Here is a 22,815-nt window from a genome sequence, read left to right on the forward strand (position 1 = left end):
AGCTTGAATGTGGAGGCTTTTTTTATTAAACTCCAAGTTTTGGGGGCATTTATTAGAACTGTTTAATCTTAGGCCAATTTAACTAGTAGCAGACTAATAAAAATAATAATGTTGGGCTTCCTGCCATGACAAATGTTGACTTTCCCTTATAAAGCTGACTGAAAACTAATAACCTTTAAAGTATAGGAGTATGGAAATTTAGCCAGTTAAATAAAGTCTGAAACAGAGTGGTTCTGTTTTAGTTTGCTGGCACTGCTTGTGAATTAGGTTTGAAACAAAGGTTACTGTACTGTTTCAATTTATGGTGTCTTCTATTTATTACACTGTTAACTCTTTTGAGACTAATTTAAGTTAAAGCATTTTGCACTAATGAATGCTCCTGTAGCACAGAATGAATGCTTTGGATATCTGTTTGTCTTGGTTCACAAATAGACTAGTATATAAAAAGGGGGAAAAAAAAAATAGCCAGTATTATTAATTAAAGTTAGCAAGCCCAAATCCAGAATTACTACTGTAAATAATTAAATAACTATCTCAGAACTTGTTGAACTCTAATAAGTTAGTAAGTTTTTAACAAGCGTTGCCAATTTCAGTGATTTGGTATGTGGATTGAGTGGTAAACAGGGTAAATTCTGATATTCTGAAATGCTGAGTTCCTGTACTAGTTTTCATGTAGCACTTATTTTCTGGGTTGCCTTAAAAATGTCTGTAAGTTTCTTTTGTTGAGTTTGTTTTTAAATACAATCAGAAAAATCAACACAATGTGGTCACAGTAGTGCTGCAGGTGGGCTGAAGACACCAGTGTAATGACCCCTCAGGGAAATATTTTCCCTTGTTTGTCAAATTCAGCAGCAGTTCTCTGACATGGAGACTGTTGTTGCAATTGCTGATAAGAGATGGGAGAGTTGTGTGGAAAAACAATCACACCAGCAGTGAACATATTTGCCTTTACTGTTCACTGGGAGGAAATTGGTGTCTAAGCTGGTCAGGAGCATAGAGTGAAAGAATTTTGAAGTGAGGTCCTGAAGCAAATGAAGACCTTTTATATGGCACCTTGACTACTGCTCAGTGCTCTTCAGTAGCTGTTATCCGGGTCATTGGTTCTGCTGTTCTGCAGGCAGCATAAAGGGAACCTGGCCTGGTTCTTTTCGTTTCCTTTACTTGTGTTTGTTAGAAAGTTAAAACCAATCTTTTGCTAGAGTAATTTATCCATCAAAGAGCTGTGGGTGGCCTTGTTGAATAACAGTGTATAGAAAACTAATTGATATTAAATGGATTTAACTCACTCTGATACTGCTTTGAGCTTTGGGAAAATTCCATTCTTTACATATACTAGTAAAACCATTGTTCATTTTGTGGATGAAGAGCATGTGAATTGTTAGCTTCTTCTCCCTAAATAGCTTCTTAGAAGCTTTTTATAATTGTGTAGTGTGTTATTGGATACAATATATCCAATTATTAGATGCCAGTTTCACTAATGAAGAAATAAGAATAACATCAACTTAGCTGTTAGTACCTTGCAACTAATATGTCTAATTCTTCTAAGGATCTTCTGCTTTAACTGTGCTTCTGTGGCTGTTGAATGCTTAGCTTGCCCCAGGAGCAGGTACTGTATGCTAAGATTCAGGCTTTTAAATCGTAGTCTGTGTGTATTAGAGACAAAAATAATGATACAAAAGTTATCTTTTTGCCAAGATGATGTTGTTTTGAAATTACCATATCACAGTTTTAAAAAGAGACATCTCATTCAGTTAGAATAGAAGAAGACTGAAATTTTAGTGAAGAGGGAGTTGGCAGAAGTTCCTCAGGAGAGTATGGCTTCCTGGTAGCACTGTAGCTGAAGCTGCTTGCAGGATGCATTTCTCAGCTGTCCAACAGCAGAGGACTTAATTTTTGGAGAGTTATATGTTAAAAGCTAGAGCTTTCCTTTCTTACATAGCTGTCTAAACCAGCAGGTTGGAGTTTAATATGTAGAAGATAACAGAAATAAAAGTGTACATATATATATATATAACCTACAGAATAAATTACAATGAGGAAGCCGTCTAGAGCACTGTGTCCTTCATGCCAAATTACAAGAATAGTGAGGCATGGCATCTTTGAAACTTCTTCTCTGATAGTTGCCTGTCTTAAATCAGTGATAATCAGTGATAATGCCATTGTAAATAATCTAATCTTTCTTCCTGTGAATTCCCCATAAAAGTATATGATGAAAATATGCTCTCTCGGAAGGACATAGTAGTTGTTCAAAATGTCCACTGTCTGGTTTCCAGAACCATTCAGATTTTAGACACAGATTTTCTTCTGTTATCACAGTTTCAAGAGCTCTTTTTGAGGCTGCATATATACATGGTATTTCCAACTTTAATTCTTTGCTCTCTGAATTCAAATGTTACCAAAGTCATCTTGAGTTCAAATATACAGCTCCCTCCAAAAGCCATCTGCTCTTTGTTCTAGCCTAGTCAGGTATTAATTTGACTTCACTTGACTGTTCAGCCTTTGAAGTTCCTGCACTCATGTTTCCCTCAGTTTTATTTAGCCTTATATCAAATTTAAAGCCCTGTCAGATTAACATTACTTGTTCACATATACCAGCTCCACATTTTGGAAACTCTGCCAGACTGTAGTCTGGATCTTTTGTTTTCTAACTTACTGGCTGTATTGTTTCAGCAAGCCTTCGTGACTCTGAAAATGCAGTCTAACATTTTATTTAAAAACTTATTTTTAATACCAATAGTAACAACTTTAAAAGGTCAGGCAAAGCATTATAACTCCTGAATCTTTTGTGTTATAACTTGGCTCAGTTCCCAGGCTGGACAGGTGATGGTTGTTGCAAGTGGATCCAGCCACTAAATCCCACCTCAATCCCATCTGCTTCTAAATTCCCTGAATTGGGAGGGGGAGCAGGAGGAGTGGTGCCTTTGGGTAACTTTGAGTCTTCTGAGCACGCTCAGACACACAGACCTGGAATCTGATGTTCATTCTACCTGGACAATATGTCCTTACTGGAGTCTTTTCACGTTGGATAGGCACTGGAATCACACAGTTCTGCCTTCCCGTGTGATTAGATTCATATACCAAAAGATTTTATGATTGCGGGACCTCTGGAAAATCAGGGATTTTTCAGAGACAAATTACAAAAGTAATGAACACATGTACTAGGAATTCCTAGCTGCAAGCAGTTTATTCTTTAAAAAAACAAAACAAAACGCACACACACACATGCAAAAAAGAAAACAACCCACCTGAAAGGGCTTGGGATGCAGCATCTGGAATGCAGCAAGTGCAGATTCTGGTCAGTATCTCTGGGTAAAGCAGAACAGCTCACACACTCTCCTCTTTCCGTTTGATCTTTGGGTTGTGAAGAACAGAGCTCTTGGTGAGAAAAACAACCATCTGTTTAAAACTTACTTTTTTATGCTCTTGACTGGAATTTTTCCCTGTTCAGATCATTGGCCTCAGTAGTTTGTTCAGCTTCTCTGTGGTGCTGGTTCAGAGAGGCAGCGCAGCTTGAGGATGAGGGTATTGATGAAGGGGGAGGTCGAGGCAGAATGGATGCAGACTACACAACAGAAATACTGTGGTCGAGTGTCTAAGTTTCAGCATTACTATCATACAGCTTTGGAATTGCTCCAGCAGTGCTTTATTTTCATTGCACACAGCCTTACCTGTACGAACTCCGTTATTCCTCAGTGCAGGAGGTGATTCAGTGCTGATTGCTCTTGTTAGCTTTCTCTGAGGGAGATGATGCCTGCAACACTAAAGTAGTATGAGTTTTCACTTCCAGCTAGGTATCTTAACCTACCAGACAGTTGCTAATACAGGGTGAAAATCATGTTAGAAGTATTCATAATAAAGAACTTCTGATTAACAAGTTTTACTTATAGTCCTAATTGGTAAAGTTGTACAGTCTTAGACTTGTGAAATTATCTTAAATAATTCTAGGGGAGAAAATCCTGTAATAATACTTATCTCTTTAATAAGATCAAATTCCTGATTTCAACTGCATATTTTAACTGTTTTGAATTCTGTTCAGATTTTTCAGTGCGAGATCAGAATATGACAGACCACATGAGGAAGACAATGGGATGTTGAGGCAGGAGTAGGAGCTCTGCAGACATACCTTCACAACCCATTCAGTAACTTTCCTTTGACTGCTAGGAGAAGGGCTGACCTCTGGTGGCTTACAGCAGGAAGTTCTAGAAGAGCTCAATGTTTCATGGTAGCTGAAGCTCTACTGTTCCCCCTGGAACTGTAGGCATCCTTGGCTAGGAGACAGTGAGAGCCTTTAGGCTGTCTGACATGAAGACATGTTTTTTTTTTTTTCACTTCCTCTCACTCTCCAAGAGAAAGAAGGTGATTTCCATTCTTTTTTACTCAGGATGATTTTCTCCAATGTTATTTGATGCTGTGCATCAGTTTTCACAGCTGCCTGAGGTTTATGTGCTCCACACAGCAGAGCAAATTAGGTCCTGGTCTCAGTGCTTAGCCTGCAGGCTTTTAGTAGTAATTAATAAACTTCAGCTGCAGTAACACACCCAGGATTTGGAAGTATTCAAATAAGGAGAGACTGATTTACTACTCCTTATGTAGTTTTGAACACTACTCAGGAAGTTTCATTCAAGTTTTTTGCAACACACTCAAATGAAATGCTGCAGAGATGCAGTGAAATACAGATATACTTCTTATGTGATTTCATTTGCTGTCAGTAGACTCCTCGGAAAATTATCCAAAGGCTTCTGGGCTTAGTTTTGTTATAAGTTAAGATTGAAAGACTGCAAAATTGTGAATAGATTACAACGTGTGTGGAAACGATCTGTAAAACTATGAGGAGCATTTAAGTTTCAAGCAAAATATGTCTGTGATATTGTACAGCTCCAATTTGTGCTTTTTTTTTGCATGAGGTTTGTCTTTTGACCGAAGAACATAAACATAGCAGCAAAGTTGTAAGATAATAGAAAGGGTACAGCAGTAACGAAGGAGAAATCTTTTATATTAATCCTAATCCCTCTCTCCATGTCTTCTGGAAAGTCCATACAGTCTTGATTTCCAGATTTCACTTTTGGGTTGTAATTATTTGTGCCTAAGTAATCTTTGCTGCCAAGGTAGAGCTGCTAGTAAAAGCTGTGCTGGTGGCACAGCACTGCCCGACACTGTCTGGGACTTCATGTCCTTTCACTGCAGTGCAGCGCGATTAATAACAAGCAGGCTCTGCCATGGGATGTTATTTGTGCACCAGGACTTGCATTCTGAATAACAATAAAAAAGAAACAGCTGATGACTGAGCTACCAGTTAGAGAAGAATTACACTGGGATCCCAAAGATTTTTCTTCTTTTTTTGGGGGATGGTGATGCTGTAGATAAGTATGCTAGTGGTGCTGCAATGACGTAAAAAAATACTCCTTAAAAAACCTGTGTCAAAGACATGGTTGCTGAAAAGGAAGGAATATGAATAGCAGTGCAATGGTGAAAATAAGGATGCAACTTGATTTATGCTGCTAAAATTATTTAATGCCAGGTTTCATGTGTGATGGAATACATTTTTTTTGCTAGAGGGTTAAACACTTTGTCCCTCATCTCAGCCGGCATTTATGGATTTCTAAGTCTGCCTGCTGAGAAGTAAATTAAATATGTAGCTGCTTCTCACCTTTCCTCTGTTGCTGTACTAACAGAAGAGAATTTTTCATGCCAGTAATACAGATGATGATCATCACTGCTGAGTTTTATTATTTTTTGGTATCAGGAAGAATGACAAATCTGCATTATTTCCAGAAGGATTTGAACTTCTGAACAAAAGGAAAATAGGCATGCTTCATTTTCTTAAAGCTATACCTAGGAAATTGGAGGCATAGCAAGGCTACACAAACTTCACAAGTATGGCTGAAAAAGAAAGAAGAACTGCTTTAGGATGTCTTTGAAATATGATGTTGGATGGGTTTTTTAACTTCACTTCGAAGGTTTGGCTCTTTTTCTGTCCAAAGTTGCCTTTTGCATGTGCTGTTCAAGATCCATTAAATGTCAGATGGAGGTTAGGAAGCCAAGGGTAATTGTTCTATTTATATGTATTTATAATAACTTTTTTCTTGTGTTACAATTTCTGTTAACATCTTTTCTTTTAAAATCTGCAGGACAATTGGCATATTATATTGAAGTGGTTATGTATTACAATAAGTGCTGTTAAAAGTATATATTAAAAGAAAGCATTTAATTGCTTTATGGTAGATTTTTTCTTAATGAAAAAATTAAATATATGTAAGCATGTTATTGATTTCCTGTATATATATATTTTCATAGGAACATGCACTCAAAGAACAATTACAGTTAGAGATTTCTATCAAAATTATATTTTCTGCAATGAAATACATTTAACTGAATAGAGTCACATGCTGACACTGCCAGAGGCAAAAAACACATAGAATTGTTTTTATTTGAAAGTATTCCTTTCAATGACAAGATTATCATAACATGCATTAGCTGCAGAGCACTGCTGAAAAGATCTCTTTTAAGAATGAGTTCATATATTAAAATGATTTAGTCTTTCTTTACCTTCTTCCCTTACCCTGCTCCCAGCGATGCCAGCTTCTCCATGATTACATTTTTCAGCTGTTTCCAGGATGTGTAGGCACAAGCCAAGAGTAATCTGTCATTGTCAATGTTTAAAAACTGCTATTGTTTATTTACTACCCTAATTATCTACCAGGTTTACAAACTTGCTTTTTACAAATGCTTTCTTAGGAAAAGCAGCAAAGCTGGTAGCAACGTTTATCTGGTTATGCTCACACTTCCTCAATTTTTTTTCCTTTCCCTTGTCCTCCTCCCCCTGCTCCAGGAGCCCAGCAACAAACGGGTCAAGCCGCTTTCCAGAGTTACCTCACTAGCGAGTCTCATTCCTCCTGTCCGGGCCACTCCACTGAAGCGGTTAGACGCTCCAGGTAATCCCAGTCAGCGCGTGTCTGAAAGGGGAATGCCTGCACACTCCCAGTCTCTCCTGGGGTCAGCATGGGAACGTGAACTGCACGTATGCGCGCACACACACCATTGTCATGTGCCAGACGGGTTTAGGCTTTACAGTCATAACTTTTGTAGTCATAACTACAGTCACTCAACTTAAAAACTCCCACCTCAAAAAACTCCACTTCTCTAGTCAGATAATTGATGGGTTTTAATTACCAGTAAGAAAAGTATTGCACCTGTATGTACAGTACAGTTTTTATTAAAAGTTGTTATACTAAAGGATTACAATTGCTTTTTAAATTTTATGAACAGAATTTTCCATGACACTTTCCATTAATTTTGGTTGGTTTCTTTGAAAATGTTATTTTTGGTACAGTTAGTCATGTAGGATTGCTAAATTTCCTTCTGCAGAGTGAACTTTGACCTTGCCTAAACAAAAGAGTTAGTGAACAATTGGAAAAAAATCATTTTCCAAAGCTGATGATGAAGACTAATAAAGGGCAAGCAAATTTTAAATGCAGTTTAGAAATGAAATAATTTTGTAGTTGCAGTTTCTATATTGTACATTAGGTGTGTAATATTTAACATACTTAGAGATTAATAGAACTTTAGTATTTGTGCCTTCAGACCTAGAAACTGCAAAATGTTTAGGTGCTCAACTCCTAATGGTTCTTGTGAATGACAAACAGTTGGGAGCAGCAATACTGCTGTGGATCTGGCCTAGAAGGCCAGACTGTTTCCCCTTTAAAACAGTTTATGTAAGAAAGCATGTGTAAGATCTGAAGAAAATAATTTAACAAGCCTCATTTCTGTGTTGAGAGGAAATATAAAAATATCCTGAATGTATTAAAAATGTTACTTAATCAAACTTAGCTTAACTAGAGCATTACTGAAGTTATCTGTTAATCTGAGGAGGAAAGAGATAAAACCTTAGAGCTAGGAGTCTTATGACAAATAAATAAAAGAAATGGGGAAAACAAAACAAAACAAACCTCAACCCCCCATTTTTCTGTTGTGGTAGTTATCTAGAGAACAGATATTATGGGGTTTCTTTAACACTGGTTTTCCTGTGCTCAGCTCCTAAGTGCAGACATCTGCATACAAAAGCCAGACGTGTGGGGTTGGAGGAAAGGCAAAATGGCTGAACTCCCTCAGTCTGGGTTTGATCCAGAAGGTGTCTTATAGCGTGACTAGAGCAGAGATGCCTGTATTCCCTCAGGTGTATAAATCTCCTCCATAGTCTGCCTCCAGGAAAAAATTAGCCTGACTCTGAAAGGACTACATTAGTTCCAGTTGTGAGGAGTGTGGAAAGTGAATTAATTTTTGGCTAAACTGCTTCTGAGCACGGCGCTTCCCTTTTCACAGCCTTAGACAGCTGTTGTCCTCGTTTAAGTACCTACGCTATCATTCTGTACTGAATGATGCCTTTGGGACTGGGTCGTCCAGTACAATAGTGTATTTAATAAAGTTTGGTTGAGACTATCTGAGACAAACTGTCCTTTCATGCATGTAGTAGCTTCCCAAGATGAGAGCCACATAAATGTGTTTCAGGGCAAATTCTGACAAAAATAGAAAACAGTAGCTTTATTGCAAGTCCTACTGTTGTGAGCATTTCTGTCTTGCACTGTTCATACTGATTATAAAATATATTTTAATTAACTGTCTGCTTCTAAGCAGATTAAACAGTGATGTTATTCATACCGTCTCCTCTAAGTAACTGCATGCTTGAAGGAGCTTCCATGAGAAATGAACCTGTATGTTCTCCAGATCCTAGGTCTGAATCCATTTCCAAGTGATGAATGCTGGTGATGTCTCTCAAAACTGCCTTCATGGCTGGCTGTAAATTGACTTCTTATCTGATTTAGTCAGCAACAACAGAACAGGGGGAAAAAACAGACTGACCTTCTTGTGCTCAGGTGCTCCATTTGGAATTACTTAGAAACATTCTGGAAAGCATGTATAGCTTTTTTACGTTATTAGGTATTGACACAGCTGTCACTGTGCCTTGTGGGAGAGTATAAAGCAGGATTTTATTTCATGTGTAATACCTGTTAAAAAGAAAGAAGTGTTGATTTTTTAAATTTTTTTTTTACTGGATAAACTTTTATGTATCTTTATTGTTAAGTCATTTCAGTCAAAACCCGTGTCTTCTTGCATTGCTGCTAGATGTTACGTATCTATAAAATGAAGAAAACTACTATCATCACCACAACATCCAAAACAAACAACTTCTCACCTGGAAAAAAACCCTAAACAAAGCCAACAGAACATCCACCCAAAAAGACCACTCCAACCTAATCAATAAAAGGAATTAGAAAACTCTGAGTTTCCTTTATGTCATTTCAAACAAGCCTTCTTATATCATATTTTCGAATGGAAGATACATGTAAGAGGAAGAAAAAACTTTAATTTTCCTTACCTCTGTACCTGTAACTTCCACTTTATATTAATGGACTTCCTGCATGGAGGTTGGAGAGAAATACCTCTCTGTCTAAGATCTATGTAGTGTCTTTTAAGATATGTTCTTAGCAACTTTTCATGTTTTGTGTATTTTACACATTATTGTCAATACTTTTCCACAAGGATACCAAGTAACAAAACACATCAAGTCTTTCTAGCTTGCTTTCTGTTTGGTGGTTTGGGGTTTTTTTTACTATTTGTAGTCACTCTTTTTCTGTCACATAGAGCACTGTAGACTAACTGACTGAAATAATGCTATTAGCCTCATCTCTGACAGAGTCTGTATATCTGCAGGATACCAAATGCTAAGCAGGTATTATTTGTTTATCCACCTGGAAACCCACTTAATTTCATAGCTGCATTTTCAGTCTGCATCAAGCTAAATTAATGATTATGATGATCTGCTTGTTTCTGCTTGGTCTTATTCACAGCTGTTAGGCTGAAAATAGGATCAGAAAAAGAACTCCAGCTGATGCTGAAGAGAGAAATTAAAGTCTGGCTAGCTTCCTCTGCAACTTCAGTTTTCATCAGTGTGTCTTGAATTTAAGTAGGGAGTCCAAATTATTTTTATCTATCTTAGAACATTAGAAATTTCTAAAAATCCTTAAGAAGAGAAGTCTTTTTAACATCGGTTCTGAATGCCAGGACTTTGATCTGCAGTGCCCTTTTCCCAGTACATGAAACTGTTTGCTTTACTGCAGCTGAAATTAAGTTTTTTTAATTGCATGAATTAGCATCGGTAACACATAGACCCTTCATAGTAACAGTCCTGCAACAGCCAGTGAAAGCTACTGCCATCAGATAAAGACAGTAAACAAAATCAGGGGTTGTGGCTGGATTCTTCCACAGTTCCTTTAGTTTTTGGAATTATATGACAATTTTAATAATCCCAGATGGACATAATTTTTTTCTGGTATACTGGACAGGATTTTTAAGGAAACCAGAAACCAGGAAAATATTTTTAAGACTGGAGTACGTGGAAATGCTGTTTTGACATTCCTACAGTTCCTTCATAGGATTCTATCAGATGACTACTTTTTTTTTCCCCTTCATAGCGAGTACCAACCAAAGATACCATCAGAGCACATTTCAACTTGGTTTTAAAAATTTCTGGCAGAACTTCAGTTTAGGGCTCTAAACTGAACTGAAATAAGTCTGTTTATTTGCAAGAAAATAGGTAAAGTTGTAGAACTGAGATGATTAAACTGATGTACATTTATCTTAAACTATTCAAAGAGTTTTATTGAAATAAATCATTGTTTATTTGGGGATTTTTAAATTAGGCTTGTATATCAGGTTTACATCTTATTTCTTTTGTTGTCTGTTACAGTATTGATGATGCAAGTATGTTTGACTCTCAAGTGACAAAGCATTAATTTTAGCATTAAATAGTATTTCCCTGGTGATGTTTTAGTTTGTCTCTTCATAGTTTTACGAGACAATTTCTGCAACATGTATGTAAAGGAGAAGATAATATGTTAAAATAAGCTTGAATGTGATTCTGGCCTAACTAGATTTCAGTGTACAAGGACAAGAAGTCAGTCAGTGGTTTTTGCCTTTGCTGTGTTAGTGTATAAAAGAAGGAAACATGCCACACAAAGAAACCGCTTGCTCTTGAAGTGAAACTTGTCCTCATTGTTAAATAACACCTCAAAACATTTCTGTCCCTTTCCGCTAATAAATGCTATCGATCCAATGGTCCTTGATAATATTAATCAAGGTACACTTTGTATAATTAATTAAAAGACTGATGTATGAGCAAAAGCAATTAAATACATACTTACTGTGTCCAAGTAGCAAAGATGCTAAGCATGCAAGCAGGATTTTGGGGAGTTTGGTTTCCTTTGAGTCTCTTAGACCTTTTGTACCCCTTCTACCCAGTGGAGGACAGTACACGGTTGTAGAGAATAGAATCAAGCATTTTCCTGCAGTGTAAGGAAACATTACTATCAGTGGATGTGAAAGCTTGCTTTTTTCCAAACACTGTATGTAAGTTCAGTTTGCTCTTACAGGTGCATGCCATTTTATAACATGTTATATGACTTGTTAAAAGGTTTCACGATCAAGGCACTTTAAAAATCATTCTGTCTGGTGCTTTTCATTATAAGCACTTCCTTCACTCAACAGAAAACATTCCTTTAGGAAAACACCACCAGAAAAAAGGAGCTATATACTGGAGGATGCATATGGGAATGCATGGAAAGGGGCATTCTGCATTGGGTCATGGAATGACAACTGTTCTGCTTGGCTGAATTCTCATGGTTGATGATTTGTGGATGCAACACACCTGCCTCTTTTACTTTATCTTTCCATTTGCATGTGAAAATAACAGGTTCTATGATACATCATTATAACAAGTGTAAATTAAGCATGTATTTTCACGTGTGTTTCTTTATCTTCTTAACTCTTGAAGGAAGACTAGCACCTGACTTGCAAACTTTTGGCAGGTTGGTATGTATATATGTGTGTGGATTTATTTTTAGGGGTTTTGTAATTTCCAAGTAGGGCTCAAAATGGCTTCTGTTAAAAGACACAGTTTTTATTTATATAATACGTATTCCGATATTTTAAAAACATACTGTATTTGTAGGCACTGTTTGCATTTCATCGGCCCTTATCTTCAGAGGAGAATTTCAAATACTGTATTTTGTATATACTACTTTCAACCTGGAAATGAAGAGAATTTATTTGTTTTGCATATTCTTACCCCAGGCAATTGAGACAATTGTGTTATGTAAGGGAGGTTTTAAATAACAACAAAAATGTAGAGTATTTCAACAATGTGAAATACTTGAGGCATTTCGGAGGTAGGACCTCAAGAAGAAGCCTCTAATTTTAATGAAGCAAGAAAGGAATCTTTTCAAAATAGCACAATGAGAGTATAAAGTATCCATCTGTAGCCTGAACTCTAAGAGTCTGCAGGCAAATAGAACTCTCAAGTCTCTTAAAATTGGACTTTTTAAAATTGAAGTTTACGACCAGACCACGTAATAGATACAGAGATGCTGGTCCGCATCATCAGAGCTTAAAGGGTCCAGAAATATAAAGATTCTAGAATAGTAGAACGCAGTACTGGTATTTCACAATTTGCTATTTGCTAGCACTGATTGTTTAACACGTTTCTTCAAATGTTAAGAAATAAGTAGAAGCAAGTAGTGTGGAAAGAATTTGGCTTGTTGCTTGTCATAAACATTAAAATCTGAATATTGACATACCTTTTCCTTAACAATCATGTGATTGTTCTCTTTTCAGTCAGATATCTATTTCGCACCTTTCTGTGTGAATTAGTTTTGATCTCATTATACATCTGAAGAGGCAGGATGTTACCATTATCTATATTAGCATTTCTTCATTATCAAAACCAGTTTGGTAAGTTAGAGCATTATGGCACTAGATATTTAATCCTGCTTATGGACATATCTGGAATGATTATACCAAGAAAATCTTTCATGATTCTGACAGTTTACAAAAAAAAAAAAAAGAAAGTATTATCATCAGGTAGCAAGACACTTCCTAAGGTAAGAGGAAAGGTTTTGAAGGGCAGTCTCACTTTATGAACCCTCTTTCTGCCCAATTGAGAAAACATTTTCTTCAGCCATGAATATGTATTTGATGTAACGCACATTTTCATCTGATATCCTTGAGGGGGGACCTATTGTTTCTCAGTACAGACATCTTTGAACAATTCCGTCCCCAAAAAATAAACAAAACCCAAGAATTCTATTCTTCTTCAGTTGATATGCAAGATGAGTTTATCAACCACATTTAGCTGTCCTAGCTTCCCAGAATTTTTATGTAACAATTGAATCATTATTCCAAAATGAACCCAAAAAAGTTTTCATACTAGTTTTGTCTCTAAAATTTGCATTATTTCTAAATTTGTAAGTATTGGGCATCTAATGGGGCAGATACATGTAATACATGACTAATTCCTGGCTGTTTACTGAATTGAAACATTGTATATGATCCGTTATGTTAGTGTGTTGGACCATTCTACCATTATCCCTGGAGTTCATTCTTTTTGCGTGATATATGAATGCACTGTACAGTTTTAAACATGTTGAGAACCAGACATGGACATAGTTCACTGCAAGAATGGAAGTACTGGCCTTCCATAAAGATGTATTAAAGTAATTTCTCTTACATTCTCAGTACTAAATATTGCTATTAAGTCACATTAAAAGCTAATTAGATAACGTTTGTTTGTTGTACTAAACTACGTATATAAACTCCTTAGAAAAATGTGTAATGTGAAACTATTCTAACCATAAAAACTATTCTTCTATCTATTCCTAGCGTTCCATCAGTTTCCGTAGTGACAGTCGCCCAGATCTGTTCAGTCCACGACCATGGTCTCGAAATGTGCCTCCCGCTAACACAAAGCGGAGAGACAGCAAACTCTGGAGTGAGACCTTTGATGTTTGTGTCAATCATATGCTTACATCTAAAGAAATCAAGCGTCAAGAGGTATTTATTTTTTTTTACTGTACATTTCATGTTCAAAAGTAATCTTTAAAGCATGGAGTTGAGGAATGCTAGGAGGCATTAGGATAGCACTTGAAGCTTTCCTGAAATGAAACAGAATGACACCACCTCCCCTAGCAGCAGAATTCAGTCCTTAGTCTTTTTAATTCAAGCTATGTTAGGTGAATATATTCCTTTTTTTAAAATCAGCACATCATATTTCCTTAAGATACATTGTACTGTAATTGGCTGCATTTGTGTACATGTTCTGTGGGACATTTTCTGCAGTGATGGTTGATATTTTGATGTTTCATTTTGTTGTTCTAGTATTATGGATGAACCTGCTATTTCAGGAACAGGTATTCATCAAGTGATATGTATGCACAGAAGTGCATAATCATTTCCCTTGTTGGAAAATAATGTCTTGAGGAAGTTTTCAGTGCTAGGAAGATGAAATATTGATAAAAACATGTATCTTCCAAAGTGAAAAAAGAGTTTGTCAGTGGATTTAATGTGTTGTACATGACAAATTCTAAATAGTTCATGTTATAGCCAGTGACAGAGCTCCTGCAGAATCAAGATTTTTTTTTTTCCTAAAGAAATTCTTAGTGTCAAGAAAGTTTATAACAATATTGTCTGAGAATGCTTCAGAGACTGAGTCATAAATCAAACAACAGTAACATCAAGCATTTCTTGTGTGGATTTTAACATTGTACAAGAATTTACAGGAAATAACTTTTAAAACTGAGAACTTCAAAGGCAACTTATTGAAAAAAAAGCTGTAGAAGCTGTTTGCATAGTGTAACAGTCATTTCTGTCTTGGGGCAGAAGCCAGGACCCATCCATAGAGCCCAAATAAAAGAGCTGTATTCCAGGAGGTTTTGCGTAAGGATTGTGCTTTATATTGGTCATTGTACTGCCTGCCTCATCAGAACACTGAACCACCTCTGTGCGTGCACTGTCAGTTAACTCGCACTATGGCAAGCCTTCCATGTATGCACATTATCAAGCTGGGAGACTCTGCACCAGCTGAAGATGTTCTCCCATGATTGATGCAGGTTGAGTGCCTTGATTGTAAAGTTAGTAATTGTAACTGACCAAAATATTGTTAACTTTTACTGTACCCCAGTTCAGAATGAAATTACGTAATAAGTAGGTACGATAGTATTTTGATAAGCCTGTGTATTAGGGTGGTGGTTATTTTTAATCTACCGGCTTTTCAAGTCTCATATGTGATTCAGGAGAAGCAACTGCTGTCAGCAGACAGATAAGTAGAGCTCAGCCTTCATAACAAAAAAAATGAACTGGTTCCAAAATAAAGTGCTCACCAAAGAAATATTCTAAAAAGATCTGCCCTTTACTTCCTAGAGCACCTGGAACTTTTACCACTGCATGTGTTAAAATGGAACACAACAAACTCCTGTGCAAGTAGTTGTATAAACAGTTCAGATATAGTTGAGTCAGAATATCACACTGAAAACAGCTCCCCCACCTGGAAACACATCTGTTTGAAAAAAAAATTAATTCTGTGGTTATTTCAGATAAGCATTTTATGAGCAATCTGATACAGCTGTGTTTTTAAAAATAGCTGCGCATGATTCTGTAGCTATGAAATAAAGTCTTATTTGATTTCTGCAATTAGAGGTGGCAGAGAAATTCTGCTAAATGGTATTAAGACAGAATATAACATCAACTCAACAAGTTGAGTACAGATTAAATAAAGACATTTTATAATAATTGTGTCTCTTTTTGCAGGCTATCTTTGAACTTTCTCAGGGAGAAGAAGACTTGATAGAAGATCTGAAGTTAGCAAAAAAGGTATTTAAAACAAAACAGAAAAACTCACCACATCAAACAGTATTAATTGGTTCATATAACTTTTCATATAACTTCATATAAAAATAATCCTTGCTTTTATGCTAAGACAGTAAGAGGCAAAAAAACGCAAACCATTTTCTATTTTCCCATTCTTTCTGAAACACATGTCCTACCTTAATTTTTTTTTTAATATGAAATTGATAGTTTAAAATATGTTACAAAACTTTAAAATATTCTCAACAATTAGTCTGTTTTTACTTACAGGGAGCTTTAAATACTATTACTAATTTTTCAGCTACCAATATATTAATTACAGAACTCCCTTTTTTTCTTTTCAGGCTTACCATGACCCAATGCTTAAACTTTCTATAATGACAGAGCGAGAGTTGAACCAAATTTTTGGAACATTGGACTCTCTAATTCCTCTACATGAAGGTAACACTCAAAACAGTCTTTGTCTGTGTTACTATTGCACATAGATTTACAGTCATCTGGTTCATTAAGTGAAGTTTATCTCCTTTTTTTTAATCATGATCAGATCTTCTGAGGCGACTTCAAGAAGTCAGGAAACCTGATGGATCAACAGAACATGTTGGCCATATCCTTGTGGGCTGGGTAAGGCAAAGTTCTTAATCAGTTTTGGGACTTCAGTTTGGAGCTGCAACATAGTTTTTATCAGACAATTTCCTTTCCATATCTAGCATAACATGTCAAAAATATATTCAGTATTTTTAAAAGGTAAGACAACTATATAGAGATATAATAGAATATTTTATCTTTTCAGGGATTTTCCATAAAAAGATTTAGACTAGGATGTTGTTTTTAAAGTTTTTAGATATTTTTAATGCTTTGGAATAATATTGGAGATCTCTAGGAACTGAGAGATGAGCTAGTACTTCTAAATTATTTAAATGATGAACAAGGTGGTTAGAGAACCCTTGTAAACCTTACATATGTTGCAAACATTATAATCAATAAATTGTGGATAAATCTCCAGCTAAAAGACTCTCAGCATTAAGTTCTGATGTCCTGAATCACTTGAAACTTTCTATGTAGCAAACTGCTTTGTTGCAGCTGCAGAATAATTTATTCCTTTCCTCAGCTTCCATGTCTAAACTCCTATGATAGCTACTGCAGCAATCAAGTAGCAGCCAAAGCTTTGTTGGATCACAAGAAACAAGATCACAGAGTGCAAGATTTCCTACAGCGCTGCTTAGAGTCTCCTTTCAGTCGCAAGCTGGACCTTTGGAATTTCCTTGACATCCCAAGAAGCCGTTTGGTTAAATACCCATTACTACTCAGAGAGATTTTGAGACACACACCAAACGATCATCCAGATCAGCAGCATCTTGAAGAAGCTGTGAGTTACTGTTTGGTTTGGTTTTTTTTTTTTAGGTAATTATAGCACTTTTAGCTTATTAATGAATTAAGGGACACTACCCAAAATATGGAAATGCTGGTACTTATATGAACAGACAAAACGAACACGTGAAATATTTAGCCTTGCTCCCTTGTTAAATCCTATTTCAGTAGCAAAGTAATACCAAAAAAAAGGGGGGGATGGGAGGTGTTTTCCACAGCTTTTGTCTGATCCTTGTCCATTTTATTTGTATTTACCTTTCAATGATGTTTTCCATTCTCATCTAAGTTGGGTATTGTGGAGATGTCTTTTCAGGTTTTAGATCATTTAGATAAGTTTTGTTCCCTGGCTCGAGACCTTACATCATCTCTGAATCTAGATTAATTATCATCTGCAGGAATGTAGCTGCAATTTGCCTTCATTCTGTTTTTTATATGCAATAGTGCTGCACTTTCTGAAGTAAAACCAGCGGGATAAATCCAAGGCTTTAAAACTTTATTCTTAATAGAAAGGGATCTGATTCAGATACTCTGAAAGGTTTATAAAATTTCTATTCTTTCCCATATATATATATATATATAAATATGAGTACATTTCATTAATATTTTGAGGACAAAATTTGCCTAGACTTGAATATTTTGTACATTTTAGTATTTATTTGATGAGAAATGACAGGTCTGCTTTTTTTGGAAAGTACATGTTTCAAAACACATGCACCTGACCACTACTGTTCTGCTATTCCTTCCCCAAATCCCTTGCCCAGCTTAACTTCTCTGTTGTAAAATTGAACAACTGTGGTTAAAATTCATACTCGTATTTAGATGTAACCTATAAGGTACGTTTTCCCCTTGTGCATCTTCATCAAAACCCATAAATATCTCAAAGAATTCTGCTTATTTCTAAGGTTTGCTTTTCTACATAATGTCTGGTAGTTATCTTTTTAAAAATAGTTTAAATTCCATGGATCTTGATAGTTCTTCTATTTCTTGTTCTCTGATATGATGCAGCAGTTTTCAGAGAATTATAATCTATTTTAAAGAAATATTAAGGCAAGTTATTTGTCCTGTGTCATTTATTGTCACATTTCAGCTGACAAAAATACATCTCCAATTATATTGCTTACATCTGTTTATCTTAATTCTGCTTACTTAGGTTTGATGTAAAGAGATAAATACCAGATTTTTAAGCCATTGTCAGAAACAGTGGTAAAGCAAAACTAAAGTGTCTTTGTATGCTGCAGTACTGTGTAAGTAAAGGTCATGTGTTTTCATTGTTTTTCCATAGATAAATATAATTCAGGGCATAGTGGCTGAAATCAACATAAAGACTGGTGAATCTGAATGCCAGTATTACAAAGAGAGACTTATTTATCTTGAAGAAGGCCAAAGGGATTCACTGATTGATAATTCACGTGTTGTATGTTGTCATGGTGAACTGAAGAACAACAGGGGAGTGGTAAGGAATAAATATTCTGTCATAAATAGTTTTTAAAGATATCTTCATTTTGCATTACAGCAATGCATTTCAAGACATGATATCAAGTGAAATAAATTTAAAATTTCAGTTTGTTTATTATTGGAAGCCACTGGAGATTGCAAAATGTGAGGGGGAACATAATTTAAAGATGATAACAGGAGACTTGTGGCACATAGGTGCAAAACTAATTTGATGAGCTTCAAAGGGCTGTGGTGAAGCTAATTGTGAAGAGCACGTGAATTCTAAAAAAGATTACTCGTAATTTTTCATTGAAAATATTTGGATGAATAAGATTGCCTGGTTTTTAGTAACACGGGCAGTACAGAAAAGTTAAAGTAGATGGCAGAAAGAAGAATGCTTAGAAGCATGCTGTGGTAGAGAGAGCTTTGAAATGTCATGCACATTTCAAGGCCTTAACACTAAAAGGTTAATTAGGATCATGACATAAGAAACTGAGAAGAGGACAGGAAAAATAACTTTACAAGATTTTACATTGTTGTATTTACATACTTATATGCTGTTGCACCTTAAGACTTTTAAATAGTGGGAAGAGAGGAATCCTTATTTTAAGTGTTGAAAACACAAGGTTATAACATAGTAGAGTTTAAATAAATTTGGTTTAATGATGTTCTAAAACAGGAATAATGCTTTACAATTTATTAATTTTTAACAGAAACTGCACGTCTTCCTTTTTGAAGAAGTGTTGGTGATTACTCGAGCTGTTACCCATAATGAACAGCTCTGGTACCAGCTGTATCGGCAGCCAATTCCTGTGAGGGAGCTCGTGCTAGAAGACTTGCAAGATGGAGAGGTGCGATTGGGTGGATCCATACGTGGTGCATTCAGCAACAATGAGAGAAGTATGACTGTGTCTTTTTTTACTGGTTCATATAGAATCATTATAACCTTCAGACACCTACCAATAAGACATCAGAATGTTTTCTCTAAAATTCACATTATCTATATCCAACATCTTGATTTTTATTTCAAACTAGTTTATTATGTTGTAACTTGTTTCTTTTAGATTGTTTTTCAAAGTTCACTATATTGATAAAGGGATTTCTACACATGCTTGCTTCTGTACTGAATTGAGAAGGGGAAGATATGTAGAATGTAGTGGCAAAACCATAAAATTATACACAAGTGTATTTTCAAATCTTAAGCTTTAGCTGTTATTTCTATCCTTGTATTATGGAGACAGTGATTGCTATTCCATAACTAAGTCTTTCAACTGACAGATAATTAATGTAGTGTTCAGTGTTAAGACTGCAGCTATTCATGTTAATGTCAAGAGGTAAGAATTAATGTCCTTCTAATTAAAGTGTGGTGGTTTGACCCACAGTGGGATCATGTGGTCCTGCATTCACTCCCCCCGCCCAGTGAGATGGGATGGGAGTCACAACAATGGGGATACAGGATTAGGATGAAGGACAGGGATGGCTCACTCACCAGTTATGGTCACAGGCAAAACAGACTCAAACTTGGGGAAGAAAAATCAATTTAATTCGTTGCCATTCATCTAATTAGACCTAACAACCACATCTTACAACACCTTCCCCCACCCATCCCTTCTTCCTGAGCTCAAATCACTTTGCTCCCAATGTCTCTACCTTCCCCCTGCAGCGGCACAGGGGGCAGGGAATGGGGGTTCAGTCAGTTCACCTCTGCTGCTCTTCTCAGCACAGAAGTCCAGGAACAAGATGTTCCAAAGCAGCTTCCCATGGAGTCACGGACCTCTTCGAGCTCAGCTCCTGGCCCCGGCATGGGGACATCCATGGGCTGCAGACTCATCCCCTACTCTGGGGGTCCACCCGCTCTGGCAGCGAGCGACTCTTGGGGTCTCATTTCCAGTCACACTTGCCCTCAGGCTCAGCTTCTCTGCTCCAGCGTGGAGTCTTCCATGGCCTACACGTGGGTCTGCTCTGCCATTTAATCTCCATGGGCTGCAGGGTCTTCCTTTGTCTTCTGCTCCATGTGGTTGAATTCGGTGTCTTGAGGTCCTTTGTCCTTTCCCTTGCTCCTCCTTTCTTCTGGTAACAAAGCTCTCTCTGTCTGTCCTTTGTTTAGGCCGATGATCGTCTTTTGTTAGGTCTATGGCCTCTCCTCCAGGTTCCCCACCTACTTCTTTTCAGGACAGTCCTTCCCCTCACCAATATGGATTTGCAGAGGCATTTCTCTAGTGCCCACTGGCCCAGCCTGGGCTGGGGGTCTCCGCCTTGGAGCCAGGGGAGCTTTTCGCTCTCACAAGGTGGCCCTTCCCCACTACCAAAAAAACCGCCTCCCCCCCCAGACACAAACCCAACACATAAAGATACTTGTTTCTATTACAAGGGTCCTTTTAATTGCTTTGAATTGCACTTACCTTGTGAAAACTTGGAGGGTTTTGAGAGTTGAGGGAGTCTCTGGCTGACACAAGGCACAGTATTCAGTGAAGTAGAAGGGGAGGTGTTGAAGTGTGGGAGAAGCCTTAGTCCTGCTGATTCAGTGAAAGCTTTATGGGTAGCTCATGCATGGCAGAACCAAAATTGTTTAATCCCACAATAAGAAATTATTAGAAGTGCTTTTGGTGTTCTATGTTCTTGCCCCACAAAACAAGGAGCTATCCAGACTCTTCTCTCTGCTCTTCACATAGTATTGGCAGGAAAACAGCTCAAGTCAAAAGATTTTGCAGATTCTGTTATTTAAATATACAACTCTTTGATTATAAAAATCCCTTCAGCCAAAGCATTCAGTGTTTTGATTTGTATTGTTTCTTTCAGTCAAAAACTTCTTTAGAGTCAGCTTCAAAAATGGATCTCAAAGCCAGACTCACTCACTCCAAGCCAATGACTCCTTCAACAAACAACAGTGGCTTAATTGTATCCGCCAGGCCAAAGAGAAAGTTACGTGTGCAGGCAAAGCTGGCATGCTGAACTCAGAAGCACATTTTCTTTTGTCACCAAATGGAAGCAGAGTACCCCAGGGAGAAACCAAGCTCGAGCAAATGGACCAATCAGACTCTGAGTCAGACTGTAGCATGGACACCAGTGAGATCAGCATCGACTGTGAACGTATGGAACAGACAAACTCTTGTGAAAATGAAAAGCAAATAGAAACCAATGTTTGACAAAAACTTCCAGTTCATGGAAGAAAATCTGTCTCTAACCTGTACAGTATTTGCATTCCACACATGGAACTATTTGGAGAAGCACTTTTAAAATATTTTTTGTGAAAATGTCAATGCAGTCTTTCTTGTGTTCGTACCTGTAAGTGTAGTACTGTAACTGCTGATCTGTATAAGCTGGAATCTCCTGCAACTCATTTCCTGTGATTATATTCCATAAACATCTAAGGTGAATGAAAGAGGTACTTGACCAGTTATTCTCAATGTCCTGCTGTAAATAGAATATCTAAACTACTGTTTATATGTGCATTGCATAAAGAATTGTTTCATAATTTTTAAAGAACTTTATTTACCCTTTAATTGGGCAGCTGAAGATGTGGACTTAATACACAGTTTTAGGATGGGTATCAAGATCATAAGCTTTTATAAAGGCATGAAAGGAGAAAGTAGTTTATTGGAAAAAAAGAAAAACATCTTGCAAACCTATCAGAACTCTTGCAGTATTAACAAGAAGAGTAAATGGCGTGATGTTTAACCAGTGACTCTTTAGGGATTACTTTTTCAAAATGAAGCACTGTCCTAAGATCCAGCAACCAAACTTAACTAAAATCCGGTCAGTTAAAGTGGTCAGCATAGTGCTATGGTTTATTTATCAAAGCAGATAATGCTGAGAATAATAAACTGAAAAAACCCCAACCAAACCCAACCAAACCTCTACAGCCAGCACTGAATTAAGTGAAATGCTGAGAATACTGGATATTTGTAAATAAGCTGGTGGTTTGCTTTCAGTGCCATATATATATATATATACAGATATATATATATATATATAATCCCCAACAGGATAAGAATGGAAAAACCTTTTGCTTGTGAATAGGCCCTCTTCAGCATTTTGCACTCCACTGACCTCCACTGTTGGTTTTAAACACCACTAATGTTAAAACATTTAATTTTCTGTAAATGGTTGTTTACAATTACATGTAGTTGATTTTTAAACTAAGTGATGATTTTATATAAATGGTGCTCTACAAATACCCTGTGGGATTATGTAGAGAAAGTTTAAACAAAAAGGGAATTGCTTTTCCTTTAGGATGTATTACATCCTTTATATTTTTTTCTCAAGATTTGTTTTAAAAGTTTTTGTTGCATTTAATCTCATGCTGTAATTGGAAATGTTACT

General features: G+C 36.6%; 1 protein-coding gene across 1 annotated transcript in view; it reads left to right on the plus strand.

Moving 5' to 3' along the window:
- Positions 1–22,023, plus strand: part of ARHGEF3 (Rho guanine nucleotide exchange factor 3) — a 26,733-nt gene extending 4,710 nt beyond the window's left edge. The window contains exons 2-10 of the mRNA XM_029086818.1: positions 6,830–7,018; positions 13,711–13,881; positions 15,634–15,696; positions 16,035–16,131; positions 16,235–16,311; positions 16,799–17,056; positions 18,341–18,511; positions 19,206–19,392; positions 21,292–22,023. Coding sequence (XP_028942651.1) covers positions 6,830–7,018; positions 13,711–13,881; positions 15,634–15,696; positions 16,035–16,131; positions 16,235–16,311; positions 16,799–17,056; positions 18,341–18,511; positions 19,206–19,392; positions 21,292–21,638 — 1,560 coding nt within the window. The 3' untranslated portion in view covers positions 21,639–22,023. The remainder of the gene's footprint in view (positions 1–6,829; positions 7,019–13,710; positions 13,882–15,633; positions 15,697–16,034; positions 16,132–16,234; positions 16,312–16,798; positions 17,057–18,340; positions 18,512–19,205; positions 19,393–21,291) is intronic.
- The last annotated feature ends 792 nt before the right edge of the window (positions 22,024–22,815 follow it).

This window comes from Antrostomus carolinensis, unplaced genomic scaffold (genome assembly GCF_000700745.2).
Source record: "Antrostomus carolinensis isolate BGI_N321 unplaced genomic scaffold, ASM70074v2 scaffold9359, whole genome shotgun sequence".
Taxonomy (NCBI): Eukaryota; Metazoa; Chordata; class Aves; order Caprimulgiformes; family Caprimulgidae; genus Antrostomus; species Antrostomus carolinensis.